Source organism: Microcaecilia unicolor, chromosome 5, assembly GCF_901765095.1.
Source record: "Microcaecilia unicolor chromosome 5, aMicUni1.1, whole genome shotgun sequence".
Classification (NCBI taxonomy): domain Eukaryota; kingdom Metazoa; phylum Chordata; class Amphibia; order Gymnophiona; family Siphonopidae; genus Microcaecilia; species Microcaecilia unicolor.
In genome coordinates this window covers 205,319,850-205,347,836 of record NC_044035.1, presented here as the reverse complement: position 1 = coordinate 205,347,836, position 27,987 = coordinate 205,319,850, and the positions used below count along the sequence as shown (strand labels likewise).

The following is a 27,987-nucleotide window of genomic DNA, read 5'->3' as shown; positions in this document are numbered from 1 at the left end:
GGGCAGGTTGAGCGGGCAAACAGAACCTTGAAAAATAGCCTAGCAAAGATTTGTCAGGAAACCCAACTGAAATGGCCACAGGCACTGCCATTAGCCCTCTTCCGCCTCCGAGGCACCCCAACTAAAGGAACAGCCCTCTCTCCCTTTGAAATTGTGTATGGGAAGCCCCCAGCCATTTTGCAGGGAATTAAGGGAGACATAGGGATTTTAGGGTCTGCCCAGGTGCAGGAGCAGGTAGCCCTCTTGGGCAGGATAATTTCTGAGCTTCAGTCTTATGTGAGAGAAATAAACCCTGTCCCCTTCCAGGCTCAGGTACATTCCTTCCTGCCAGGGGATAGAGTTTGGGTGAAAGACTGGAAGCTCCAGCCTTTGGGGCCCCGATGGAAAGGACCTTTTACTGTTTTGCTTTCTACCCCTACAGCTGTGAAGGTCGCAGGGATAACTCCATGGGTCCATTGGTCTCGAATCAAGTCTGCTGACCAGACTGAGCCCAGCACGGATCAGACGGAGCCTAAACAGTGGAGAGCAGAAAGTGATCCAGCGGAGCCATTGAAGTTGCGCTTGACCCGAACCAAAGAATCTACTAGCTGAAAAGAAGGGTCAACTGCATACTGCAGGAGCTGCTGAACTTCGGCTTCACACTGAGACTCTTTCTGTCCAGATTCTGGCTTTCTTGGAATTTGAGAGCTTGATCCTTGTCAGTTGAGGGTCTATCCCAACTGGTATAAGAACTCAAAGACTGAGAACATTATATCAGAGTAATCTGTGATTAGCACAGACTGTTGAAATATTATTGCTTAATTAGTTTGCTGTATTTGTTTTAGATTAGGAAGAAAGAAAATGTTAGTAGTTTGGGTGCTTTTGTTGTTTTCTACTCCTTGCCTCCTTGTTCCTAATACCCCAACTCGCTCCAACCTTTGGTTACACTCTGTCCAGGAACTAATTAGCCAGGCAAAGATTACTTCCCCTTGTATTGTGTGTTCCCGATTTTCTCCTTATACTACAGATGTCCCAGCTGTACCTGTCCCTGTGCAGCTCCCAGCTCTTATACCTCCCTACTTTTCGAGTTCAGGCCCTTGGAGCCAGGATTATACTTGGTGGTCCTTTTATAATGCCACTTCCCCCTCTGAATCTTCTCTAAGGCCAGTCTTTACATCTCCCTATCCAGCTTCTGGAGTGTTTTGTTTAACAAGAAACATCTCAACTGTTCTTCCCATTCCCTGTAACTATACTAATGTTCTCCCAGAAAAAGGGGAATCTGTGTGGGTAGTTTCTCCAGGTACTCCTATGTGCCCTACTACCATACCTGCAGATTATGACCAAGGTGATTATCTGGCTCCTAACCGTACTACTGAGAAGACTATAGTGTCCCGGCCTATTTTCTACTTTCATAAGTCCCCGGGGTATGAAAGGTTTACAACATATGAGCAGCTTGTCACAATTGGGGACTGGCACCTATGGTGTACAAAGTCTCCATTTCTTCTTCGTTCCCCCTGGGATAGGGGCTCGCATTATGGGCATCCTAATGTCCATCCTGTGCCAACATTTATTGGGAACTTTCCTCGCCCTCTCCTTGGTCATTACTGGCTCTGTGATAATGTCCTCCACATGATTCTTCCCCCCACATATGATTTTTGTGTATTGGTAACCTTGAATTATTTTCCTAAAGTTATTCCTCTCCTCAGGCCACCATCCCCGCACCGCTCTAAGCGAGAGGCCTTGTCCTTACCTTCCTCCGTTGCCACAGAGGATGAGGCGATTGAATTAGCCCTCCAGTATATTAACTCTACTTATCCTCTGACTAAAAAGAGACTTGTAGCCCTTTCTGCCACGGCCTGGATTCCAATTGGGGGCCCGGTAGCGGGTATTACTGAACTAGGCATGGCTACCCGGAGACTTCAGTCTCTACTCCATGTTTTAGTTCATGAGCTGAACGTGGTAGTCAATGCATTGCAGGATCAAATTAATGAATTAAGTATAGTTTCTCGGTATAACCATATGGGTCTTGACTATCTCTTTGCAGCCCAGGGTGGCCTCTGCACAGTGCTAAATTCTTCAGAGTGCTGTACTATTGTCATAAATAGGACGCATGTAGTTAGGCATGCTATGGATAAAGTCCTACAGTTGGCCAGCCTTAATGTGGAGGATTACCGAGGAGGATTAGACCTTACCTCCTGGTGGTGGTCACTGACCTCCTGGATACGTCCTTTGTTCATTTCCCTAATAGTCTTAGTTTTAGCAGGGTTGTTGTTTTGTTTCCTGGCCTCATGTGCTTCGGCAGTATGCCGTCGGACCTTAACAAGTAAGGTAATGGTGATTCACAAGCCTATTCCTAGTTAGGATCACTATAATCTCTAGAATTTGAGTTGTGAGACTTATCTCTGCATAAGCTGATTTTAGTCTCAAAGGGGGGAATGAGACAGCATGGGCATAATTATACATATATAAGAAATTATATTAAGTGTTAATTCTGTTTAAAAATCTGGGGTTTAAAAGTTTGGTGTTTGAATTCAACTTTTTCACCCTGCAAGTGAAGGAATGCCAGCTGGATTTAATTACTTAGAAAAGTCAGAGACAGAAACTTTCTTTGACACCTTGTGAGTGATGGATTGCTAATGCTAGCACATACATCTGTATACCATTAGGCATACTGAACGGCTCTGTAGGCAGATTAAAGGATTAGTTTAAAGTGTTTAGAAAGAGGCAATAGTTAGATTTTAGAAGTTCTTGATATTTAGAATATGTCTTATAAGGATGCTTATTTTAGAATATGTTTATTCTGTGTAGTTAATATGTAGAATGTTTGTTCAACTCTTTGCCTTACGTTCTGAGTAGGACTGCAGTGAAAAGGTCAGCATATGGTTTGACTTAGCCACAGTCCTAGCTGGTTCAGTGTATGAAGCTAAGAGGTCAGAGAAGTCAACTCTCTTCTCCTTGATTGATTAGCTAAGTATAGGAATGGTCCTGAAAGTAATAACAAACTATAGCTGTATGCTATTAAGTAAGACTGGCCCTTGACCCCTTAATGAATGCCAGAGTTCAGTTAGCAGTTAGTATGAAGTTGACTAGGAATATGAGAATGTCCCTTAGCCCCTAAATGAACTTAGTTTAAGCTATAGCTGAGAAATTAATCATAATGAAAATGTAAGAGATGGGAGCCACAATGTCTAGTGTGAGAGGCCCCAGGTCATAGGTCAGTTTGAGAAATGTCTGAAACCTATGTAACTGATATTTGGAATATATGTATGGTAATAATTAGTTCAGACAGGGTAATTAATCTATTCTTTACCATCTGGAAAGTAAGGGGGGCTAGAGAGGGGGATAGCACTGTATATAAGTGGGAGTAGAAGCAGCTTACGTCAGAAGGAACAGACAGAAGAAAGAGAGCTGAAGGAAGACAGACAGCAGAAGAAGAGAAGAAGCTGAGACAGAAGCCATAACATCCAGAGAGCTGAGAAGAAGAGAAGAGAGCTAGAACTGATGTCCTACTTTGTTTGTTGGCAAATAAAGAAGATTTCTCCCTCATTCTGGTGTGTGCTGTTTGACTCCTGAAGTACCACAGATTCTGCTAACAATAGGGGTAATTCATGCATCAATTCCTGCAACAACCCCACGGACAACAAGAAATGAGATAAAAGTGGGAGGACGACCAAGGATTCCAAAGACTGAAAGGATGTACAACAATGAAGACATTCACTGAGGCATCAAGACTCGACACAACGGCCGAAACACGACGTTGTGTCGAGTCTTTACACCCCAACAAACATCTTCACCACTACACATCCCCTCAGTCCCTGGAATCCCTGGCCGTCCTCCCATCTCCATCCCATTTCTTTTAGTATGGTTTTCAAATGATAAATGACTATCAATTGTTACTCCAAGGATTTTCAAGTTGTCTGATATGAGAAGTTTTACCTCTGGGGTGCTGAGAGTAGTTGGGAGAAGTGTGTTGAGACTAAACACTGTGTTTTCTCTTTATTTAATTTCATCCTGAAAGCATCAGCCCAGGAGGTTAAAGTGGTCATACCATTTCTGAATGCAAGTTCGGGATAGTTGATGTTTGGTCTGATATGGGGGGGAGGGGAGGGGGGTCTTGTTGGGGGGAGTTTAGGAGGGAAGGGATGGAGGGGTAATAAAAAATTTGTATAAAACATGAAGTATATACTGTGGTTATGGTGGGACCAATGACATTTAAAAGTACCTTTTGAAACTATTCACAATGGTGTTCGGCCCACTTTGAATATGATGTTTTGAGCTGTGTTAACAATCCTATATAATAAAACTCACCTCCAAAGTTCTAAAGTGCTTGGGACCGTGGCTCCCTCAGCACGGAGGTGGTCTGTTAGGCAGCATCGAACTCAATGACGTCACCAGACCCAGCTGATCGCAGGAACTGGCTGCTGGCACGCGCAAAAAAAAAAAAAAAGAAGTGAAACAAAAAAGGCTCGAGGAGCACTCCCGAACCTGCCCTGCTCTAATGAAATCCACAACTGCCATCAGAACGTGCGCACAGCACGAGACTGCCGCCCAGCTGAGGAGAATACTGCCGCCCTGACAGTGCTATCCTGCAGAACCTGCCGCTCCAAACTGCCATCCGAACCCGCACCAACAAACAAAAAAAGTGAAGAGACAGCCTCCAGCAGCCTTCGGGACACACACTAACCAAAAAAAAAACAAAAAACTGTGAAGAAAGCCTCCAGCAGCCCTCCAGACCCACATTAACAAAACAAACAAAAAAAAAGGTGAAGAAACAGCCTCCAGCAGCCTTCGGGACACACACTAACCAAAAAAAAAAAAAAAACCGTGAAGAAAGCCTCCAGCAGCCCTCCGGACCCACATTAACAAAACAAAAAAAAAAAAAGGTGAAGAAACAGCCTCCAGCAGCCTTCGGGACACACACTAACCAAAAAAAAAAAAAAAAAAAAAAACTGTGAAGAAAGCCTCCAGCAGCCTTCGGGACACACACTAACCAAAAAAAAAAAAAAAAAAAAAAAACTGTGAAGAAAGCCTCCAGCAGCCCTCCGGACCCACATTAACAAAACAAACAAAAAAAAAAGGTGAAGAAACAGCCTCCAGCAGCCTTTGGGACACACACTAACCAAAAAAAAAAAAAAAAAACTGTGAAGAAAGCCTCCAACAGCCCTCCGGTCCCACATTAACAAAACAAACAAAAAAAAAAAGGTGAAGAAACAGCCTCCAGCCGCCTCAACAGGGGACTTCACAAAAAGCAAAGCAAGAAGATAAAACCAACTGCAGTCTTCTCTGGACGAGGTTCACAGCCGCCCTGAACCGATCCTGCAGACAGCAGTGCAACGTGTAAACGAACAGGTACAATTAAGGGGGCAGAAACTTTAAGGGAGGGGGCATGGAACTTGAAGGGGAGACAGACAAACACATGGAGAGGGGGTGAGAGAACAGAATGGGAGGGAAGGGGAGAGGAAAAATTATGCAGATGGAGGGCATGGTAAAGAGAGCACAATCCCTGGATAAAAGAAAGAATTCAAAACAGAAACACTGGAGGGGGGGGGCACCCTTACATTGTCACTCACAGGAGGGAAGGGGGGAAAACTAACAGAAAGGGGGGGGGGGACTGCACTTCACACAGAAGGAGGAGGCCATGCACACATACACACAGTCTTTCACTCTCTGTGTCACTGTGACACACACACACACACACACTCTGTCTCACTGTCACACCCACATTCTCACACAGGCATACACTGTTTCAATGCCCACCCCTGTGGTCCTGCAACAGCTTAAAGGAAGGATATGGAGACACACACTCACGCTCTCTCTCACACAAAACCAGTCTACAAATCTCTGTTTCTCACTGTCACACACACCATGTCTCACACATACACATACACTCTGTCTCACTCTCGCCCCTCTGGTCACAGAACTTCAGACACAAAGGGTGCGGGTACCTGCACTTTCGAAGGAATGAGGGAGTCATGAACAGACACATATACTCTGGCACACTGTAGCACAGTGTCACACACAGACACAATCTCTGTCTCACATACACTCTTTCACTCTCTGTGTCTGACTGTGACACACACTCTTTCAAACACACACACAATTGCTGGATTAAAAAAAGGAAAAGGAACTGAAAAACCAAACACGGGGGGGGGGGGGGGGGGGGGGGGAAACGACCCTGCACCTCGGACAGAAGAATGGGGTCATGCACACACACACACACACAGTCTCACACACACATAACCGCTCTCTCTCACTTGCAACCAGTCTTTCACTCTCTGTGTCTCACTGTCACACACACTCTCTCACACATACACTCAGACTCACTGCTCGCTGCTATGGTCCCAGAACTTAAAACACAAAGGGTGGGGGTACCTGCACTTCTGACAGTATTAGGGGGTCATGCACACACATACTATGGCACACTGTAGCTCAGTGTCACACACAGACTCTCTCTCACACACACAAACTCACACTTTTCCACTCTCTGTGTGTCACTGTGACACACACTCAAACACACACACACAATCAGTCTCTCTGTCACACCCACACTCTCACACACATATACACTTTGATTCACTGCCCACCCCCGTACTCCTGCAAGGGCTTGCTGGAAGGAGAAGAATATGGAGACACAAACACATATACTCTGTCACACACTATCTCTGTGTCTCACACACACACACGCTCTCTCTCACACACAACCAGTCTTCCAATCTCTGTGACTCACTGACACACACATGCTCTCTCACACACACAACCAGTCTTCCAATCTCTGTGACTCACTGACACACACACTCTCTCTCACACACACATGCACACTGTTTCTCTGTCACACCGACGCTCACACATACACTCTGTCTCACTGCCCGCCCCTGTGGTCCTGCAAGGGCAATGAATGTGGATATTACTAGAAGAAAGGAGCAATGCACAGCACCTGTACATTGCCACTCTCACAACTCTGACACACTGCCTCTCATACACACACACAAACACCCTCTCTCTCTCTCTCTCTCAAACATGCACACTCCAAGGAACAAAAAACGGACGCTGAAATTCCAAAAACGGGGGGAGGGGGCATGCACCTCAGAAAGAAGGGACAACAGCCAGCACTTCAGACGGAAGGGGTGAAATGGGGAGGGGCGTCTCACACACTCTCTCTAGCATACACACTATCTCTGTCTCTCACAGATACTGTTGATTAATCATTTTATTACTGTATTCCAAACACAGTCTCTCTCTATCTTTCACAGCCTGTGGCTCTCTCTCACACACAGTCAAAATGACAGACAACCAACAAGCAACTAATACACAAAATGAGGAAGAAAAAACAGAAAATAAAATTAAAAAAAAAGAGGCAAAAATAAAATGGCACCATGCAATGAATGAAGATGAAAGGGCACAAGAAAGACAAAGAAATACTGCAAGGAAAAGGAACCACACCAAACACATGACAGAAGAGCAAAAAGCAAATAGAAGACAAAGAAAAACTGAATTACAAAGGAAAAGAATCAATGAAATGACAAATGAACAAAGACAACTCCACAGAAAAAAAAACACTTTAAGACAAAGGGAAAAATTACAACACATGACAGATGAAGAACGGGAAAAGAAAAACAAAAGAAGATCATATTTACGAGCAGAAAAAAACAAAGAAAACACAGGGAAAAATATGCAAGACACAGAACTGCAAATGACTATACAAATTAAACCAAACAAAAGAAAACAGAATACCAACTCTGATGAGGACAATGTACCAAATAAGAGAAAAAAAACAGAAAAAAAACACAAAAGAAAAACACCTATGATGGAAGAAGAAAAAACACAAAAACTCAACAATGATATGGCAGATGAACATATACAAACACTCAAAAGAAACAACACAGAAATAATAGAGAGAAACAAAGAAACAAAAGCAGACAAACAACAAAAACAAACAACTACACTACTTGATGATGAACAGATACATAGTCAACGACAAATAGCACAAATGGAAAAAAAGAGGCGTAAAGCAGAAGCCGGAAAAAAAAGACGTAATGCACGCACTGAACATGAAAAAGCAGAAGAACGTGAAAAAGCAACTGCGAGGAAAAGAGCTAAGATACAACATATGACTCCTGAGGAAAGAATGAGTAACAGGAAAAGAGAAACAGAAAAAAAGCGAATTGCAGAAATGACGGACCAAGAAAGAGAAACACACAAAACTAGGCATGCTGCTACACAAAGAAATAGATTACAACCAATAAGAGATCAAAAGAGAAGAGCACATTTACTACAACAAAGACAAAAACAAAGGACAACAACACAAACTGCAGACAACAATGACACAAGGAATAACACAATGACAGTACAGTGCACAACTCAGACCACAGGAATTGCCATAATAGACTGTGTCAATGAGAATGACATTCAGTACTACAGTTGTGGACAGCTAAACACAGTCTGTATATTTTGCAAAGCAAAATTTTTCAAACATGAAACACCATCTGACAACCTTTTCAAACAATGCTGTAGTAAAGGAAAAGTTCAACTACCAAAAATTAGAACACATGAAATCATAGAAAAGCTTCTTTGTGGAGAACATGAATATGCAAACAATTTCAAACAAAACATTAGGTCCATTAACAGTTCTTTAGCTTTCGCATCCATGGGAGCAAACATTGCAGCACCACCAGGATATGGCCCTTACTGTTTCAGAATTCATGGAAACATTTATCATAGAACAGGAATACTACATCCTTCAAAAGACAAAAAAAGACAATTTGCACAGTTATATATTCTAGATCCTGAAGAAGCAGCGAGTCAAAGACTACAAAACTCAACAAATGAAAAAATAAATGATATATTAATGAAACAATTAAGTAAAATTATGGCACAAGAAAATCCATTTGCACATGCATGTAAAATGTTGTTTGAAGTGGAAAATGAGTGCATATATGAAGCTAAACAACAAAAAATAGAACCAACAACAGTATCAATGGTCATTGTTAAAGACCGTAAAAATGATCAAAGACGATACAATGCTCCTAGAGCAAATGAAGTCGCATTCATCTTCCAAAATACAGATGGAGAACCTCCATTACACAGAGAACTAATCATACATTGCAGAAACAAGGAAAACGAGGAACAAAAACATGAGATTATCAGTGTCTTAGATCCAAATCTGGAACCTATGGTATATCCAATATTATTCCCATATGGAGATCAGAGTTGGGGGATAGATATTCCTTTATGCAAACAACCAACATCTATACGCAACCTGAACAACACATCAAAAAAACCTAGAATACGAGTAACACAAATGCAGTACTATGGGTACCGTTTTGCAATTAGAGACGAATTTAACCCTTTCCTAAGTGCAGGTAAATTAACACAACAATATTTTGTAGATGCATACATTAAAACAGAGGCAAACAGACTAAATTATATTCGAAACAATCAAAAACAATTAAGAATTGAAAAATACTCAGGCTTACTGGACCACCTAGCAAGTGAAGCTACAAACAGAGGAAATACACCAGGACAGGCATTTATTTTGCCATCATCATTTGCTGGAAGTCCTAGAAATATGCATCAAAACTATCAAGATGCAATGGCTATAGTTAGAAAATATGGCAAGCCAGACCTGTTTATCACTATGACCTGCAACCCAAGATGGGAAGAAATTAATAACAATCTACAAAAAGGAGAGGCACCACAATTTAGACCTGACTTAGTGGCAAGGGTGTTTCATTTAAAATTAAAAGAATTAGTACATGATATATGCAAACAGCATATATTTGGTGTTCCTCTTGCTATCATTTATGTCATTGAATTTCAAAAAAGAGGTTTACCCCATGCCCACATATTACTTATCCTCAAGGAGGAAAACAAACCAAAAACAAAGGAAATAATTGACAAAATAGTATGTGCAGAAATACTTTCTGAACAAAACTGCCCAAGACTGCATGCAACAGTTATCAAACATAGGATACATGGCCCATGCAATCAAAAAAATGTACATTTACCATGCATGCTAAATGGTAAGTGTTCTAAACAATTCCCAAAAGCATTCCAAGATGAAACCATAGAAAACTGTGATGGATATCCCAAATATCAACGACGGGACAATGGGATTGGTACAGTGTTACATGGACAATTGATTAATAACAGTTGGGTAGTCCCTTACAACCCTTATTTACTTTTAAAATACAACTGCCATATAAATGTAGAAATATGTGCATCTATAAAAAGTGTAAAATACCTTTTTAAATATGTCTACAAAGGACATGATTGTGCAAATGTACTTATTACAGAGCACAACAATGTACAACATGATGAAATAAAAACATTCACAGACTCAAGATATATTAGTGCACCAGAGGCTGCATGGCGATTAAACAGCTTCGAAATGCATCATCAATCACATAGCATACAAAGATTAGAAGTACACTTAGAAAATGAACAGAACATTGTTTTCCAACCACACAAAGTTGTAACAGCAGTAGAAACAGCCAAAACAAGGGACACAACTTTAACAGCCTGGTTCAAACTAAATGCAGAAGATAATAATGCAAAACACATTTTGTATACAGATATACCTGTATACTATACTTTTGATAAAACAGAAAGGAAATGGAAAACTAGAAAAGCTGGACATAACAAAACCATTGGAAGAATGTATACAGTACATTTTGCAAACGAGCCAGAACGTTACTGTTTACGAATGATACTTCTACACAAACCAGGTGCACAGTCCTTTCAAGACCTAAAAACTGTGGACAATGTAATTTATCCAACCTTTCAAGAAACAGCTAAAAAAACTAGGGCTCATTCAAGATGAGGCACTATGGGACAACACATTAGAAGATGCAATCACGAGCAACATGCCTCAGCAAATTAGAGACCTATTTGCATACATTTGTGTTTTTGCAGAAATAACAAATGCTTTTCAACTTTATTCAAAATACAAAAATTATATGGAAGAAGATCTTAAACAACAGCATGGCTGTCAAGGTGATTGCCTGCTATGTGAAGAAGTGTGCCTTCATAAAATACAAGCAGTACTCATTACACATGCAAAACACCTACAACAATTTGGGTTACCAAACATCACGCACAAATTGGAAGATCAACACGTTGCCTACAATGCTGCACATGAAAAAAGAAAAGCAGAAGAAATGCAAAAAAAACTAAATAATGAACAAAGAGAAGCATTTAAAACAATACTTTTGGCATGCAACACAAACAATAATTCACACACGTGCTTCTTCCTTGATGGTCCAGGTGGAAGTGGGAAAACATTTACATACAAATCAATCATCAGCATGATAAGAGGGGAAGGAGGAATTGCACTACCTGTTGCATCCACAGGAATTGCAGCAAATTTACTTCCAGGAGGACGAACGTATCATTCACAATTCAAATTACCAGTACCTCTCCTGGAAACATCAACATCAACTATGCGGTTAACATCCCATGATGCCTCCGTCATTAGAGATGCAAAAATAATTATCTGGGATGAATCAACAATGGCACCCAGTATGGCTCTCGATGCTGTAGATAGACTACTGAAAGAAATAATGAAGAACCAAAGACCATTTGGGGGAAAAGTAGTACTACTTGGTGGAGACTTCCAACAAACTTTACCAGTAGTACCTCATGGGCACCCTGCAAGCATTATTGAAGCAAGCATTAAATTTAACAAACTTTGGAAAAATTTTAAAATACTTAAACTAGAAAAAAATGTACGCTCAGTAGACCCCGAATATAACAGATGGCTTATTACGTTAGCACAAGGAAAGCTACCATGTCCAAACGGTTACAAAGATGTTATTGAAATACCACAAAAACATCTTTGTGAGGACAGTATAGTTAACGCCATTTATGGACATAAACTTACACCAGATTCTGTTGCAAACTTTGCAAAAAAGGCAATTCTATGCCCAAAGAATTCACAAGTAGACACCATAAATGAGTCTGTACTAAATATTTTAGACGGAAAAACAATCACTTACTTAAGTTCAGACTCTATTCAAGATTCCAATAATGAAGAACATCAATTATATCCTATAGAGTTCCTACATCAGCAAACACCAAGTGGCATGCCTACCCATAAACTGCAGTTAAAAATTGGAGCAATCATTATCCTGCTACGAAACTTAAACACAAAACAAGGTTTATGCAATGGGACTCGCTTGATAGTAAAAGACTTGAAAAAAAATCTAATAATTAGCCAAATAATCACAGGATCAACAGCAGGAACAATTGTCTTTATACCACGCATACAACTAGCACCATCCAACACTGACCTGCCTTTCACATTACTAAGAAAACAGTTTCCAGTTAAACTAGCTTTTGCCATGACTATAAACAAAGCACAAGGACAAACTTTTGACAAAGTCGGAATTTATCTACCAGAACCTGTGTTTACCCATGGGCAACTATATGTAGCATTCTCAAGAGTTAAAACATCTGCAGATGCAATTGTGAAAGTCATTAATGGACCAGAACAAGGACACCTTTTCAAAAACTGTACAAAAGTTTACACAAAAAACATTGTAGATAAAGACATTTTAAAAATGTAAAAAAAACCATTAAACCTGTTTGATTAACAAAAAACAACTTTGTCATCTAATCTTACTTACACAAGTTTCATGTCTTACAAACACAGACCTTACAAAATATCTCACTGTAACACACACACACTCTCACATTCACTCCTCTCTCTCACACAGACACTCTCAAACACTCTCTCAAACATATACTGCACCTGGGAAGACAGTTGCTTCACATGACGGAACAACACAGCAACAGATTTACAAATTTAACAAATATTCCTTCTCATTATAATACTTTTCTAACAACTCTGTAGTTACCAAAAACAAAAACAAAACATTGCTAGCGCCCGTTTCCTTTCAAACAGAAACGGGCCTTTTTTACTAGTGTTCTATAATATGTACTTAATGCTCAATAAAGACTTCTATAAATTAAAAAAAAAAGTGGTCATACCTGTGTTTATTTGATTGGAGATTTCAGACAAGTCTGATTTAAAAGGGATGAATATGGTGACATCATCAGCGTAAATGAAGGGATTGAGGCCATGTTTGGCTAGTGCTCTGGCCAGAGGAATCATCATTATGTTAAAAAGTATTGGAGAAAGCGGAGATCCCTGTGGCACTCTGCATTCCGATAGCCATGGAGATGACATGTTTGTAGGTCCTTTGACTTGGTAGGATCTTGTAGTGATGAAGCTTTTTATCCAGTTAATGATGTTGCCACCTATCCCAAGTTTGTTCAAAAGTTTAGTTAGGATGGTATGATCAACCATGTCAAAGGCGCTGGATAAGTCGAATTGCAGGAGGAGGATATGGTTACCAATTGCTATTTCTTGTTTGAATTTGGATATTAAGGTGATAAGGACTGTTTCTGTGCTGTGGGCCGAACGGAAGCCCGATTGTGATTCATGGAGTATGGAGAACTTTTCGAAATACTCAATGAGCTGCGAAGTCACTCTGTTTCCCATCAGTTTTATAATTAGGGGAATGGAGGCAATTGGATGGTAGTTAGTAATATCGTTTGCAGATTTCTTGGAGTTCTTAGGTATTAGTAATATATTACCATGACTGGTGGGGAAGAAGCCTCGTTGGAGTAGGAAATTTAAGTGAGTGGTGAGATCAGCGATAAAACAAATTGGAGCACTTTTCAAAAGGTAGTTGGGACAGGGGTCAAGTTGGCAATAAGACCTGGAGAGTTTGGAGATGGTCTTGGAGAATTCTTCATTTGTAAGAGGGGTGAAAGTGGTCCAATATTGGTCAGCTGGTACTGTAATGGTATCAGTTTATTACTGAAATATGTAGCATATTTGCTGGATTATATATACACCAATATATTTGTGTATCTTTTAAAAATATATATTTGACACGGCAGCAGAGAGAATAGTTTCATTTCAAGCCCCTCTCTCTCCATTCCTTTTTCTGGGAACTTCTGAGAGCAGGGATAGTTAATTACAAACACTTAACAAACACAAAAGAGCTTCCTCTGCCCTCCCACCTAACAAAAGATGGACTAAGGTGGGCACCTGAATAAAACAAAGAACTCAGAGGAAGCATAAACAGGACATTTGCTTGTCAAAGGTATACCTGCCCCTCCCATCAGCTTCCAGACATGTGCAGAAAGGAAGGACTTGTAATGTGTATCTGCCCCAGAGACTGAACAGGACATCAAAAGACCATTTGCCAGACAGCAAGTCTCGTGATGTCATAAGACATGAGACCAGGACTCAGGGGTCGTGTGCAGACATGAGACCAAGATACCACAATGCTTTGCAAATGCCCAAGGGTCGTGTGGAAACCAGGACAAAGATCCACATGGCATATCCTCCTGCAGCTTGCAAGGTATAAAAGCAAAAGCTGTTTCCCCAAGATTCAGATTCTCTTCAACTGCAAGCAAGACTCAGATTCTCTTCACTGCAAACAACTCAGATTCTCTTGGGACCTGCCCCTCTTGGGACCTGCTGCTCTCTTTGGGGTCTGCTGATGCCTTGCTCCTGAAACATGTGCTCATCAATCAGCTGGACCACAGCTTCCTTTAACAAGGACTTGTAAGTTAACCTACCTGCTACTTTGTTCTATTTTTATGCACAGATTACCTGTAAAGATCTCTTAAAACCTACCTCTCGTGTGCAATTGTATATTAAATCAACCTTTTTGAAGCTAAAAATACGGTCTCTTTGTGTTCTGAGTATATTGAAGCTATATATATTTAATTTATTTAATTTATTGCAATTATCACCTTTGGTGATTGGTGGAGAAATTAATATCCTAAAACATATAAATACAGCACCTGCTCTTAAATTATAAAGAGAGGCGAGTTGCTCTAGAGCTATTTTCCCCAAAATAAATCATTTCTTGTAACATATTTATTGGTGCAGAACGTGGGCAGGTATTCTATGCGAGTAGAATGAGGTAAATAGGTAAATTATATTTTTGTATTTTGCTGCTTTATAGAGAACTGAGTATCAGGTTTCATTAATTAAATTTCTGATTGATAAACTGATAAGGTTTTCAGGTATTCAGAATGCTGTGCTGGATGGATGTTTGGTCTTATTTAGGTATTTATGCACTCATGTACTTTATGTATCGCATAATCAAATCTTTAGGCATGCTCTGGCATAAAATAAAAAACAATTTTGCAGTTTCTTTTGAGAAGGACATAGATAACCCCACTTTGCCTAAGCAATGCGTAGAATCCTCTGGCCCTAATCCTTGGACCCATAATGTAACTGATGATATTTCCATCCTCTCTGATATTGAAACAAAATGTGATTTATATTCAATTAAGGAAGGGAGCAAGAGAATTTCTGCATGCACTTGGTTAATGTGGACCATATATAAGAAAGCCTTAAGGGAACATGCAGAATTGAATGAGAAATTACTAGCCAAAGAGAGAGAATGTATGCAGATAGAGAATGAAAAGGAGTTCTTAATCACAATGACTAGTTGCTTAAGTTATCAAGTAGATTCTCTTAAACAGCAAGTCCAACAGCAGGTAGCCCAAGAAAATCAGATGCAGACCCAAATTTCAGCCTTAGAAATACAAGCCAGCCAGGTTCCAGACTTGAAGCATTTAATCAGAGAATTAATACTGCAAACGCCACATATAGATGAGAATATTGATCATGTACACTGTCACAAGGAGATAGAAACCTTAAGACAAAAATTACAGGATGCTCGTTTGCAGGTCTCAACCATTACGGGTCTCCCATGTGCTCCTCCAGACCCAAATACAGCTACAGCCATGCCTGTTTCAGCTATGGTAACAGTATCACAGTCCACACCCATAGCAGGAGGTTCAACTAGAACCATTAGTTCCCAGGCCCCCTCACAGCATCCAGTTAAATGTTCAGCTTCTCAGCACACAGATGCACCACCTGGGCTGCATTCTGATCTAAGCTCCCATAGAAGGGAACCTCTAATAAAGAAATCAGCTCCTCAGTATGTAGCTACTGAAAACCGCCAGCAAACATGTGACATTTTAAAATCTCATGGAGCCTTGCAGATATTGCAGATAGCTAACAATAAAAAGAGAAATTTGCCACCAGATAAACAGAAACTTTTAACTGCAAGTCCTGCTGGATCAGAAACTGACATTCTGTCAGCTCTTCCTGCAATTTAATTCCTACTAAACATGAGGAGATGCATCCAGCCTGGACTGGACTTCTCCACAGCATGACCCACTCTGCAGATGGCAGGGAAATCCAGGTGCTAATTTTTAAAATAGGTTGGACAGGAAAATAGAAAAAGTTTTTGCTATTAACCTTTTGTAACACTGTTAAGGATTTAAATGTAGCTTCTATTGTTCTAAAGAAATTTAAAATGTAGCTTTTATTGTTCTTTTGATTTAAAATGTAGCTTCTATTGTTCTTTTGAACATTTAAGAATTAATAATGTCTCTTTGCAATAAGTAAGATTTAAAATGTCTCTCTGTGATAGCTTCTGTTGTAATTTGTTTTTGATAATATTGTTGAAGGATTTAGAAATGTCTTTTTTCTGATGAGTGACTCCCACTGGAGTTGAAACTAAAATACTGGGTAAGAAGTTTTAAAAATGCCTCCTTATAATAGGTAACTCCCGCTGGAGCTGAAACTTAATATTGTGCTTTAATGTGAATTAACAAGATATGCTTATTTTTATAGAAAAGAAACTAAAGCTTAAGAAAATAAAGCCTGTCTGCACTGCACGCTGCTCGCATAAAATGGTCTAAGATTATGGGAAGGAACTGTGAACAAGAGAGGGATCCCACACCAGAACCAGCCATGTGACCTGCTAAAATTAATGTGAAAGTGTTTTTATTTTTCTTGTCTTTTTCAGAGTTCGAGTTCTACTTATGAGATATTAATATTTTTATGGCGCTAGTAATTAATACATACATGGCTATCTCAGATACTTTTCTAAATAAATAGATCTGATTCTGTTCTACTTACGAGATTAATATGGTGCTAGGAATTGATATATATATGGCTCTCTCAGATATATTTCTATATTTTAAAAATAAACAGATCTATGTTGTTCTACTTATGAGATAGTAAATGAAACTGCTGTGGTAATCCAAGCTGGATGCCACAGATGATGATTTTGTGCTTTATTAATTTTGCTAATTGTTGCTTAGTTCTAAATGTGTCCTGTTTCTAGTGGTGAGCCCTTAGGTTCCCTAAGGCCCCGCAAGGCCTCAGAGGACAGCCGAGCACCCCGAATCTTCACCCGCGGCGGCCGCCGTTCACCAAGGGTTGAGCCCTCAGCTGCAGGCGGCCAGCAGGACTGCTGGAACCGCGGGGTGACGGCTGACCTGGCTGGTAGTCAGTAACGCAGTCTCTAAAGGGCAGCTAGCGAGGGCGGCTAGCACTCCGAAAGGGTAAGAAGCACTGTCTCTGGATGATGCTAGCAATGGCGGCCAGCAAATAGCACAGTCTCTGAATGATGGCTAGCAGGACGGCTAGCAAGTAGCACAATCTCTAAACGGGGGCTGGCAAGGGCGGCCAGCAAGTAGCACAGTCTCTGAATGATGGCTGGCAAGGGCGGCCAGCAAGTAGCACAGTCTCTGAATGATGGCTGGCAAGGGCGGCCAGCAAGTAGCACAGTCTCTGAATGATGGCTGGCAAGGGCGGCCAGCAAGTAGCACAGTCTCTGAATGATGGCTGGCAAGGGCGGCCAGCAAGTAGCACAGTCTCTGAATGATGGCTGGCAAGGACGGCCAGCAAATAGCACAGTCTCTGAATGATGGCTGGCAAGGGCGGCCAGCAAGTAGCACAGTCTCTGAATGATGGCTGGCAAGGGCGGCCAGCAAGTAGCACAGTCTCTGAATGATGGCTGGCAAGGGCGGCCAGCAAGTAGCACAGTCTCTGAATGATGGCTGGCAAGGACAGCCAGCAAATAGCACCGGGAAAACCACTGTGCCGGCTTCAGCATACATAGAAACGGAAGCAGTGAGTTCCCCTTGTCCTCGGGTTTAAATATCGCGTCGTCCCGCCCCCCTCCCTGGGAGAGGAACCAACCAACCCAGTCCCAGGAGGCGATGGAACCTCGGGATTGGCCGGCCCGCCCTCCAGGCGGGGTTTTAGGCCCGGCGCGCCAATCTGGCGTGAGGTGGGCGAAGCCTCCGCGCTGGTCCGCCCCGGGAGGCGTCGATGCCGGCGCCGCCATCTTGGCCGGCGCAACGCCCCGCTCTCCGAGGCCGGCGCTTGCTCCAGCGGGTCGCCGGTCTCTGCCCGACCCGCGGCAGCGTCGGCCTCTCCGGAGGTCCACCCTCGCAGCCCCGGGCGTCGCGAGGGCCGCCGATCATCGCCCCCTACAACCGGAGCGCAGGTAGGACCGGGGAACGGGACAAAATGAATGAAAATGCTTTGGCAAATCCAAGATGGATGCCGTGTACGTTGCTTTTGTGTTCTTGTGCTTTATTTGCAGGTTAAGCTCAATCCTGGATCTGGAATGGACGATCGGAGACCTAAAGGCCTAATAGAGTTCTTTGTTTGTTTGTCATGTGGTCTCCATGTTACATGTTTGTTTTATGTTATGGGGGTACCCAAGAAACTATAAGCAGACATTAATAGACCATCCCTACTAACAGTCCCTCCATTAGTTCACATTGTCCAAGAAAAAAAAAAAAAAGAGACCATTTTCACTTGCAGACGAGCTATAGAAAAGAAAACCATGTTCACTATTATTCAAGCTATGGCTCACATATATTAAGTTCTACCAATTGCTATCTAAGGTTATATAGTCACATGTGTATATTTGAAAATATGAGCAAAGGTTTCTCTTTACATGATCTATCAGGTACAATCAGTACAGGGAATGTTTCTGACCTTTTTAGTTTATTATACATCACAGCCAGTACGTGCAAAATGCTCTCTCTGGAATGAAATATTGGCTGTGTGCAAAGCACAATTAACATATCTTTTCTAAATTCTTTACAACATTAAACACATGAGTATTGTCTATTAATTTGCTACATTAAACACTGCTAAAGCAGATCGATATGGTAACCTTTTACCACACTCATTACCCATAAAAGGTTTCTCTCTGAAGAATAAAAAGTTTCTCTCTGAAAGGTAGTTCATGGCACTATACCATGACTCTGTTTTTGTTTATTTGTTCTTTAGAAACATTAAACACATGAGTATTGTCTATTAATTTGCTACATTAAACACTGCTAAAGCAGATAAATATGGTAACCTTTTACCACACTCATTACCCATAAAAGGTTTCTCTCTGAAAAAAAAGTTTCTCTCTGAAAGGTAGTTCATGGCACTATACCATGACTCTGTTTTTGTTTATTTGGTCAATGATTAAGTAAATATTATTGCATAGGATTGATAGGAATAATTGTTTTGTGTGTAATAGTAACCTAGGAAATTATTGTTCTTTTACATATGCCTTTCTTATTTCTAATGAAACAGTAGTATAATAGCTCCACATTTACACTCTTGCTTAGAACTATCTGTCTTTTTATCACTGCTGTGAATACCTCAGTTAGCCTCTGAGATAGAGAATATAGGGAAACATTCACAGTGTTAGGAAACATTCATAGAATATTTTTCCTTGGAATGTCAAACGCTGAAAATATGACTGAATAGATTGGTCCATCCCATTGCGGTGGTAAATTGGTCAATTGTGCACTCTCATGCTATTGATCTGGCTAGCATACTGGGTAAGATATCCTGTGGCACAAATTTGGGAGCAGCCTATGCCCCTGAGCAGGTGACACAAAAAGAGGTGGTCTCTGGAAATAGAGCAAAATGACGCTTGTGTGGCTGAAGTCATATAAAGTGTACTTGCAATCCTATTTTAAACCAGAGCAAAGCCATACTCTGCCACCTGACTGAATGGAAGCCTAATGAAACTGACCACAGAAAACTTAACCCTAGCTACCTAAATGTAAGTCATGAGTAAACAAAAGTAATAATGATGAGTCTTTTTGCTTATAACAGTCATATTCCAGCTAAGGGCATATTCCAAGATTCATAGTGATGTGACATAGTAGATGACGGCAGGAAAAGACCTGCACGGTCCAGTCTGTTCAATGTCCACTATTAAAAGATTCACCTCTCCCAATACACATGCCCATGTAAACAGTTCAGTACCTTTGCTATTGTTCTTTTGAAATTATGCTACTGTACTAGGTTAGAGTTGTTTTTTTTAATTTTAGCTTTTATAGTTCATTTTATGGCTCCTCATTCCAATATATTAAAAATTTATTTTCACTCGGAGCCAAGAGAGGGAATGTAATGGTATCAGTTTATTACTGAAATATGTAGCATATTTGCTGGATTATATATACACCAATATATTTGTGTATCTTTTAAAAATATATATTTGACATGGCAGCAGAGAGAATAGTTTCATTTCAAGCCCCTCTCTCTCCATTCCTTTTTCTGGGAACTTCTGAGAGCAGGGATAGTTAATTACAAACACTTAAACACAAAAGAGCTTCCTCTGCCCTCCCACCTAACAAAAGATGGACTAAGGTGGGCACCTGAATAAAACAAAGAACTCAGAGGAAGCATAAACAGGACATTTGCTTGTCAAAGGTATACCTGCCCCTCCCATCAGCTTCCAGACATGTGCAGAAAGGAAGGACTTGTAATGTGTATTTGCCCCAGAGACTGAACAGGACATCAAAAGACCATTTGCCAGACAGCAAGTCTCGTGATGTCATAAGACATGAGACCAGGACTCAGGGGTCGTGTGCAGACATGAGACCAAGATACCACAATGCTTTGCAAATGCCCAAGGGTTGTGTGGAAACCAGGACAAAGATCCACATGGCATATCCTCCTGCAGCTTGCAAGGTATAAAAGCAAAAGCTGTTTCCCCAAGATTCAGATTCTCTTCAACTGCAAGCAAGACTCAGATTCTCTTCACTGCAAACAACTCAGATTCTCTTGGGACCTGCCCCTCTTGGGACCTGCTGCTCTCTTTGGGGTCTGCTGATGCCTTGCTCCTGAAACATGTGCTCATCAATCAGCTGGACCACAGCTTCCTTTAACAAGGACTTGTAAGTTAACCTACCTGCTACTTTGTTCTATTTTTATGCACAGATTACCTGTAAAGATCTCTTAAAACCTACCTCTCGTGTGCAATTGTATATTAAATCAACCTTTTTGAAGCTAAAAATACGGTCTCTTTGTGTTCTGAGTATATTGAAGCTATATATATTTAATTTATTTAATTTATTACAATTATCACCTTTGGTGATTGGTGGAGAAATTAATATCCTAAAACTTATAAATACAGCACCTGCTCTTAAATTATAAAGAGAGGCGAGTTGCTCTAGAGCTATTTTCCCCAAAATAAATCATTTCTTGTAACAGTACTTCAGTTGGGTCAGGGTCCAATTCATCAAGAAAGTTATCTACAGTGGAAGTGACTTGGGAGATCGACTTGCGAAGATTAATGATTTTGTCGTTGAAATATTTAGTTAATTGGTCAGCAGGAGGACGGTTTGAAGGTGATGAAGTTACTGGATCAGCATTTAGGAGAGTTTTTATAATTTGAAATTGTTTTTTTATATCTGCACCAGACATTGTAATTTTTTGTGTGTAGTAATCTCTTTTGGCACGTTTGATGGCATATTTGTAGTTTCTTCGAGACTGCTTCCAAGCATTGAAGCTATGGTAATCTTTCGATTTACTCCATGCCTTTTCAAGTTTTCTGGCATGTGGCTTCAATAAGTCGTTGAACCACGGTGAAGGGTTGCAAGTATGTGATATTTTGGGGCGTAGTGGTGCAATTTTGTCTAAGATCATTTTGCATCTTTTGTCCCAAATTGTAAGGAAGAGGTCAGAATTGGGTTGTGTTGACCAATTATTGGCATAAGTTTCCAAAAAGTGGGAAAGCGCGGGGTACAAATGTAACAAAAAAAAAAAAAAAAAAAAAAAATATATATATATATATATATATATATATATCATTATCAATCCTTCCTCTGGTAAGAATTGTTTTGGGGTCTTGAAATTTAGGTTGGTCCTTTTTACGCCATTGTAAGGTTAGGAATGCTTTGTAATGGTTGGATCAGGGTGTAGGAGACCAGTCAATATCAGACATAATTAAATTTTGATCAGCTCAGATTTTATGCAAAATAACATCAAGCGAGTGAGTGGGTTGTGGAGCAGGTAGGATAAGGTCACACATGTCAAAAAGGTCTAAGCAATCTTGGGTATGTACCGACAGAGTCCTCCAAATGTAGATTTAAGTCACCTAGTAATATTACATTAGGATTATTAATGCATGAGTTGGATATGAAGCACATGAAGGTGGTGTGGCTATGGGTCCAATAACAGGGGGGTCTGTAGAATAAAATACAGGTTATATGATCACAGAGTGTTGGGTTGTGGAGCTTTATTGAAACAATTTCAAGTTGCGGAGTGAGACTTTCTGAGATGGGTTCAAGAGTGAAGTTGGATCTGAAGATTACTGCTATTCCTCCGCCAGTTTTCTCCTTTCTAGGCCATTGTAATATCTTGTAATCAGGAGGGCAAAGGTCGAGTATGATGAGATCTTTAGAATCACAGATGCAAGTTTCTATGATGAAGAGTAGGTCTAAATTGGCAGACTTTATCCAGTCAGTGATAATTTCAGCTTTATTTACTGCTGATCTGGCATTAATGTATCCTACTCAGATCGGTAAGTAGGAATAATTTGTATAGGATAATGGCTGGATATTTATGATTTGTCTGGTATTTTGAACTATAATTTTGGTTACATTATGCATTTCTGATGCTGTGGTGTTTGTAAAGTTGTCTTCTGCTTCGGATGAAACTGCAATTGTTTTTTGTGATGGTTGGTTGGAATTTGAAGGGTTAAGCTGGTTGTGGGCAATTTTTGAAGGAATAATTGGCTTGTAATTACTAATGTAATGTAAAGTTGTTTTTTTTCTTTGAAAATAATAAAGTGAAGGTGGACGATCCAAGATGGCCGCTATGCACTTGTGACTAGCTGCACGCTCAGATTCCTCTTACCAACTATGCCTAAACGGAGAGGGAAGTGTACTGCCCGAACTACCCCATTACCTCCTTCTATTCCTGGACCAATGGATCGGTTCGTGAGCCTGCAGAGGACTGCAGTACAGGTCGGGAGTGGACCCTTGACGGGCGCTGCTGTTTTGGAAGAGTCGACGGCGTCCCTCGGGTTGGATACAACTCTGAGCCCCGACCATAGAGCTCTGCCCCCGCAACCGCCGATCACAAGCTCGCCGCTTCAGGGAGAGCAGGGGCCGGCGCAGGGACGCGCTACGACCCCAACTGCTCTAGGGAATCGATTCCACCTTGATGAGAAGGGACGAGCTGGACCGACTGAAGTAACGGGGAAAAGAGACGACGGAGGAGAGCAAGAGGAGGAACAGGAGGACATATTCCCGGCAGAGTTAACCAACAAGCCAATGGAGGTAACTTTGGATTCCCTTTGGGAATTAATGTCCCATTTGGGGAAATTATTTATTGCCCAAACAACTAAAGGGGCTCAGAAATTAAAAACTTTTGAGCAAAAGGTGGAACAAACTGAAAAATCTCAGCAAGCTTTAGTAACTCATATAGATAAAGTAGAACAAGAATCAAAAAAGATAGAAAATCTTCAAATGACTATGGTAAAAGATATTACTAATTTAAGATTGAAAGTTGAAACGTACGAGAACCATATGAGAAACCTCAACTTGCGATTTGTAAATTTCCCAAGAGTTCAAATGATCCAACCGCATGAAATGTTGAAAAGATATTTGCGGGAAAACTTGGGAATTCCGCAGAATATTCCACCTTTTACTAAAGTTTACTACCTACCCAACAAACAAGTTATTCAGCAAAATCAACAGGAACAGAGACTTGAAAATTTGTCACAATTTCTAGAGACATCAGATACTGAATTAGCCACAGCGGCCACTCTGGTGGCAACTGTGGCTTTACCACATGATAAACAGTGGTTGTTCTCAATGTTTTTTAAGCATAGAGAAACTCTGTTTTTGGGTTTAAAAATTTCCTTGTTTCCTGATCTCTCTAGAGAAACTCAACGTAAACGAAAACAGTTCCTTATTATGAGACCAGCGATTCAACAGTTTGGAGGTGTTTTCTTTCTGAGATATCCATGCAAATGTATTGTTAGGATTGACTCTGTTAAGTATGTCTTTCTAGATCCTTCTCAGCTCTCGGCCTTTATCGCATCTAAAAGAACTTCTATTAGCTTTAAAGAAAGTTAGCATTCTCTTCATAAGTGCATGATTTCTTATTTTGTATTTTCCTGAATCTCCTCATAAATTAGAATCTTGGATCCTCTTTATTGTTAGGACTTGAGTATTATATCAGAAATATTCCAGTTTGGAAATAATGATCATACTTATTTTTGCCTTGCTGATTCTTTTTTGTTCCTATGATGTAATACTATCCTTCAAGTTGTATCTTGAATAAATGTTTGCAAAATTCATAAATAATAAAAAAAATAATAATAATAATAAAGTGAAGATGATGTAAAAGGATGAAAAACATTAAAAAAAAAAAGAAAAGATATTCTTATGAAAATTTGTTAAGGGAGATACTTGATTCCCTCCACTCAACAGTGAAACAAAAAAACAAACAAACTGATGAGATTGTGGGAACTGCTGAACACAAGAAGGGGCATGCATACTCAGAACTTTACATTTGTTCTGAGCTCCGAGACAGCTGTTCTGTCTCAGAACCAATGGATGTCGTCATCCACTTGGGTGGCTGATTACAATGCATTGACAGAGAATGCACTGAAAAATCTAGATCCTGAAATAAAACAGTAGAAAGAATGAAATTTTAACACTAAAATAAAGAAAAACTAAAGCAAAAAAAATCATCTAACAAGTAAAACCAAAGATACCTCAATCTTAAAGGCCAGGAAAGGGAAGCAACATTTATTGCAGTCCGAGAAGTATTTCCATTTTCTTACCTTTTTTCTAGCAATTGCAACGCCTGTCGCACAAATGCCATCTGTGTCTCCATACTGCAGCGAGTCTTTAATGTGTCTGTTGCTGGAACCAGCAAAACGTCAGTCATTTGTTTCACCATGCCCCAAAGCTCAGAAATATTCTGCAAGCAAACCAGTCCTATGAATTTGTATATTATTCCATATTTTCCCAAGACACTACTTTTAAATTTCACTCTATATTAACATATAAAGCATTATCAAACTTCTTTATCCAGACCCATCAAGAGAGCAATTTTCAGGTTGTCCAGGTCTCTCAGCAACAGTGAACAGACCTTGGTTCAATTCCTACACCAGGTTTTCTGCTCCCTGAGCCCACCAGAAATGCTGTGCAGACCTTATGCATCACCCTGGGGGCAGAATGTCATTTAACAATGGGGACTTAAAGAAACCTTGCTGCTACAATGGCAAAGCTAAATTAAGTAAGGAGGGGATATAAAGAGAGAAAAATTCTCTAGTAGCTCTAGGAGGGAGGAGTTGCTTACTGGTTACAGCTGAGCACCAAAGAAGTCACAGTTTGAATCCTGTTTCTTCCACTACCACTCCTTATGAAATTGAGTAAGTTTCTCCATCCTACATTGTCTTAGTACAAATTTAGGGCTAGATTTACTAATGTGAGATTCAACGCAAGTTATTTAACACAAGCCCCATTATCATCAATGGGATTATTTACTAAATCAGACCTTTAGACTGTAAGCCCTTTTAGGTAGGGGTATACAACTAGGTCCTGAATATATACTTCACCCTGTTTGCATTTGGAAAGGCAAAGAATTAAACATAAAATCCAAATCAAGACTCATGATGACAGATCTGAACCTTCATTATGATTGAACAGAAAACAAGAGTAAACTACCAGATCTAAATAAAAGAATTTTCAAAATGGATCTAGCAACCATGGATTTAAAAAGTAGCAGAGGAATGCTCAGATGCAAATGCGAGCGCTAGAGGCAATTAGCGCTGTTCTAACGCCTGCACTTGCAAGCACAAAATGGTCAGAGGCCCTCACCATCGAAAGCAAGGTGTGCGGGAAGAAACACTGCAAATATCATTTAAATGAGGTGATCTCCTATTCTGCCCAATGATCAAAGAATGGCGCACCTCACAAGGTCGCTCCTACTGTTCTAACCCCAATGCCAGACCAAAGCTGGTGTTTGGGTGTCTGGGACACTATCTTCTCCTGCTAGAATGGCATGCCGATTAGCAAAAGGCAGTTCTAATGGAAGGAGATGATGGACTAGATGGTTTCCATGAAGATGTTACTTTTTTTCACCAATATTCCTCATTCGAAAATGCATCTTTATTTATTCATTCATTCTTGTATCCCACTATTATCCAAAAGCAAGTTTCGGTTCAAAGTGGCTTACAATTTACAATTAATTAAATTTAATTAATTTATGTTTGCTCTATTCCTCTACACTGTTGTTAAGGTGAGGTTAAACCATATCCCAGAGCTCTCACATGAAGTGCCACAGAGCCAGGCATAAAACAATAAAAAGCTACTGTCCTGCTCCAGTACAGCATACCCAGCATCCGGCCTCCAATGAAACAGGCTCCAACTAGAAATTCATGGAGGGAAGCCAACGCTCATGTGCTGGGCACATCCCCCGCCCCCCCCCCCCTAACTTCCCAATGCTCAGCGCTAACAGCATGTATAACATTTGCACAGTGTGTATTTCCTAGTAAAAAAAGGTGCCGGTACTCAAATGCTAGGCCACTCTTCAGGGGTGGGGTAATCACTGAGGGACCCATCCCACAATAGCCAAGCCCCCTGCAACCGGTCACAGAATGTATGACAAGGCAGAATTGGTGTGTAGAGCCTCAGCTCTTTCATTAAAACTTGGGGTCCATGGGTCAATTTTAAAAGACAATGGTTATCAATAGAAATCAAACAAAATAAAACATGGAAAAGAAAATAAGATGATACCTTTTTTTATTGGACATAGCGAATGATACATACCTGTAGCAGGTGTTCTCCGAGGACAGCAGGCTGATTGTTCTCACGACTGGGTTGACGTCCACGGCAGCCCTCACCAACCGGAAGAAAACTTCACGGGCGGTCCCGCACGCAGGGCACGCCCACCGCGCATGCGCGGCCGTCTTCCCACCCGTGCGCGACCGTTCCCGCTCAGTTGAATGTCAAGCAAAGGAATGAGTAAAACGCAACTCCAAAGGGAAGGAGGGAGGGTAGGTGAGAACAATCAGCCTGCTGTCCTCGGAGAACACCTGCTACAGGTATGTATCATTAGCTTTCTCCGAGGACAAGCAGGCTGCTTGTTCTCACGACTGGGGTATCCCTAGCTCTCAAGCTCACTCAAAACAACAACCCAGGTCAATTGAACCTCGCAACGGCAAGGGCATAACAGAAATTGACCTACGAAGAACAACTGAGAGTGCAGCCTGAACAAAATAAATCGGGTCCTGGAGGGTGGAGTTGGATTCAATCCCCAAACAGATTCTGCAGCACCGACTGCCCGAACCGACTGTCACGTCGGGTATCCTGCTGGAGGCAGTAATGTGATGTGAATGTGTGAACCGAAGACCACATAGCAGCCTTGCAAATCTCTTCAATAGTGGCTGACTTCAAGTGGGCCACCGACGCTGCCATGACTCTAACACTATGAGCCGTGACATGACCCTCAAGAGCCAGCCCAGCCTGGGCGTAAGTGAAGGAAATGCAATCTGCTAGCCAATTGGAGATGGTGCGTTTCCCAACAGCGACCCCCTTCCTATTGGGGTCGAAAGAAATAAACAATTGGGCGGACTGTCTGTGGGGCTGTGTCCGCTCCAGATAGAAGGCCAACGCTCGCTTACAGTCCAATGTGTGCAACTGACGTTCAGCAGGGCAGGTATGCGGTCTGGGAAAGAATGTTGGCAACACAATTGACTGGTTAAGATGGAACTCCGACACCACCTTTGGCAGGAACTTAGGGTGAGTGCGGAGTACTACTCTGTTATGATGAAATTTGGTATAAGGAGCATGAGCTACCAGGGCTTGAAGCTCACTGACTCTACGAGCTGAAGTAACTGCCACCAAGAAAAT

General features: G+C 41.0%; 1 protein-coding gene across 4 annotated transcripts in view; it reads right to left on the bottom strand.

Annotated features, from left to right (window-relative positions):
- NUP93 (nucleoporin 93) overlaps positions 1 to 27,987 on the bottom strand; it is a 1,074,191-nt gene that overhangs the window by 605,284 nt on the left and 440,920 nt on the right. For all 4 annotated transcript variants that reach the window (XM_030203719.1, XM_030203720.1, XM_030203721.1 and 1 more), the window contains one exon: positions 24,912 to 25,051. In XM_030203719.1, coding sequence (XP_030059579.1) covers positions 24,912 to 25,051 — 140 coding nt within the window. The remainder of the gene's footprint in view (positions 1 to 24,911; positions 25,052 to 27,987) is intronic.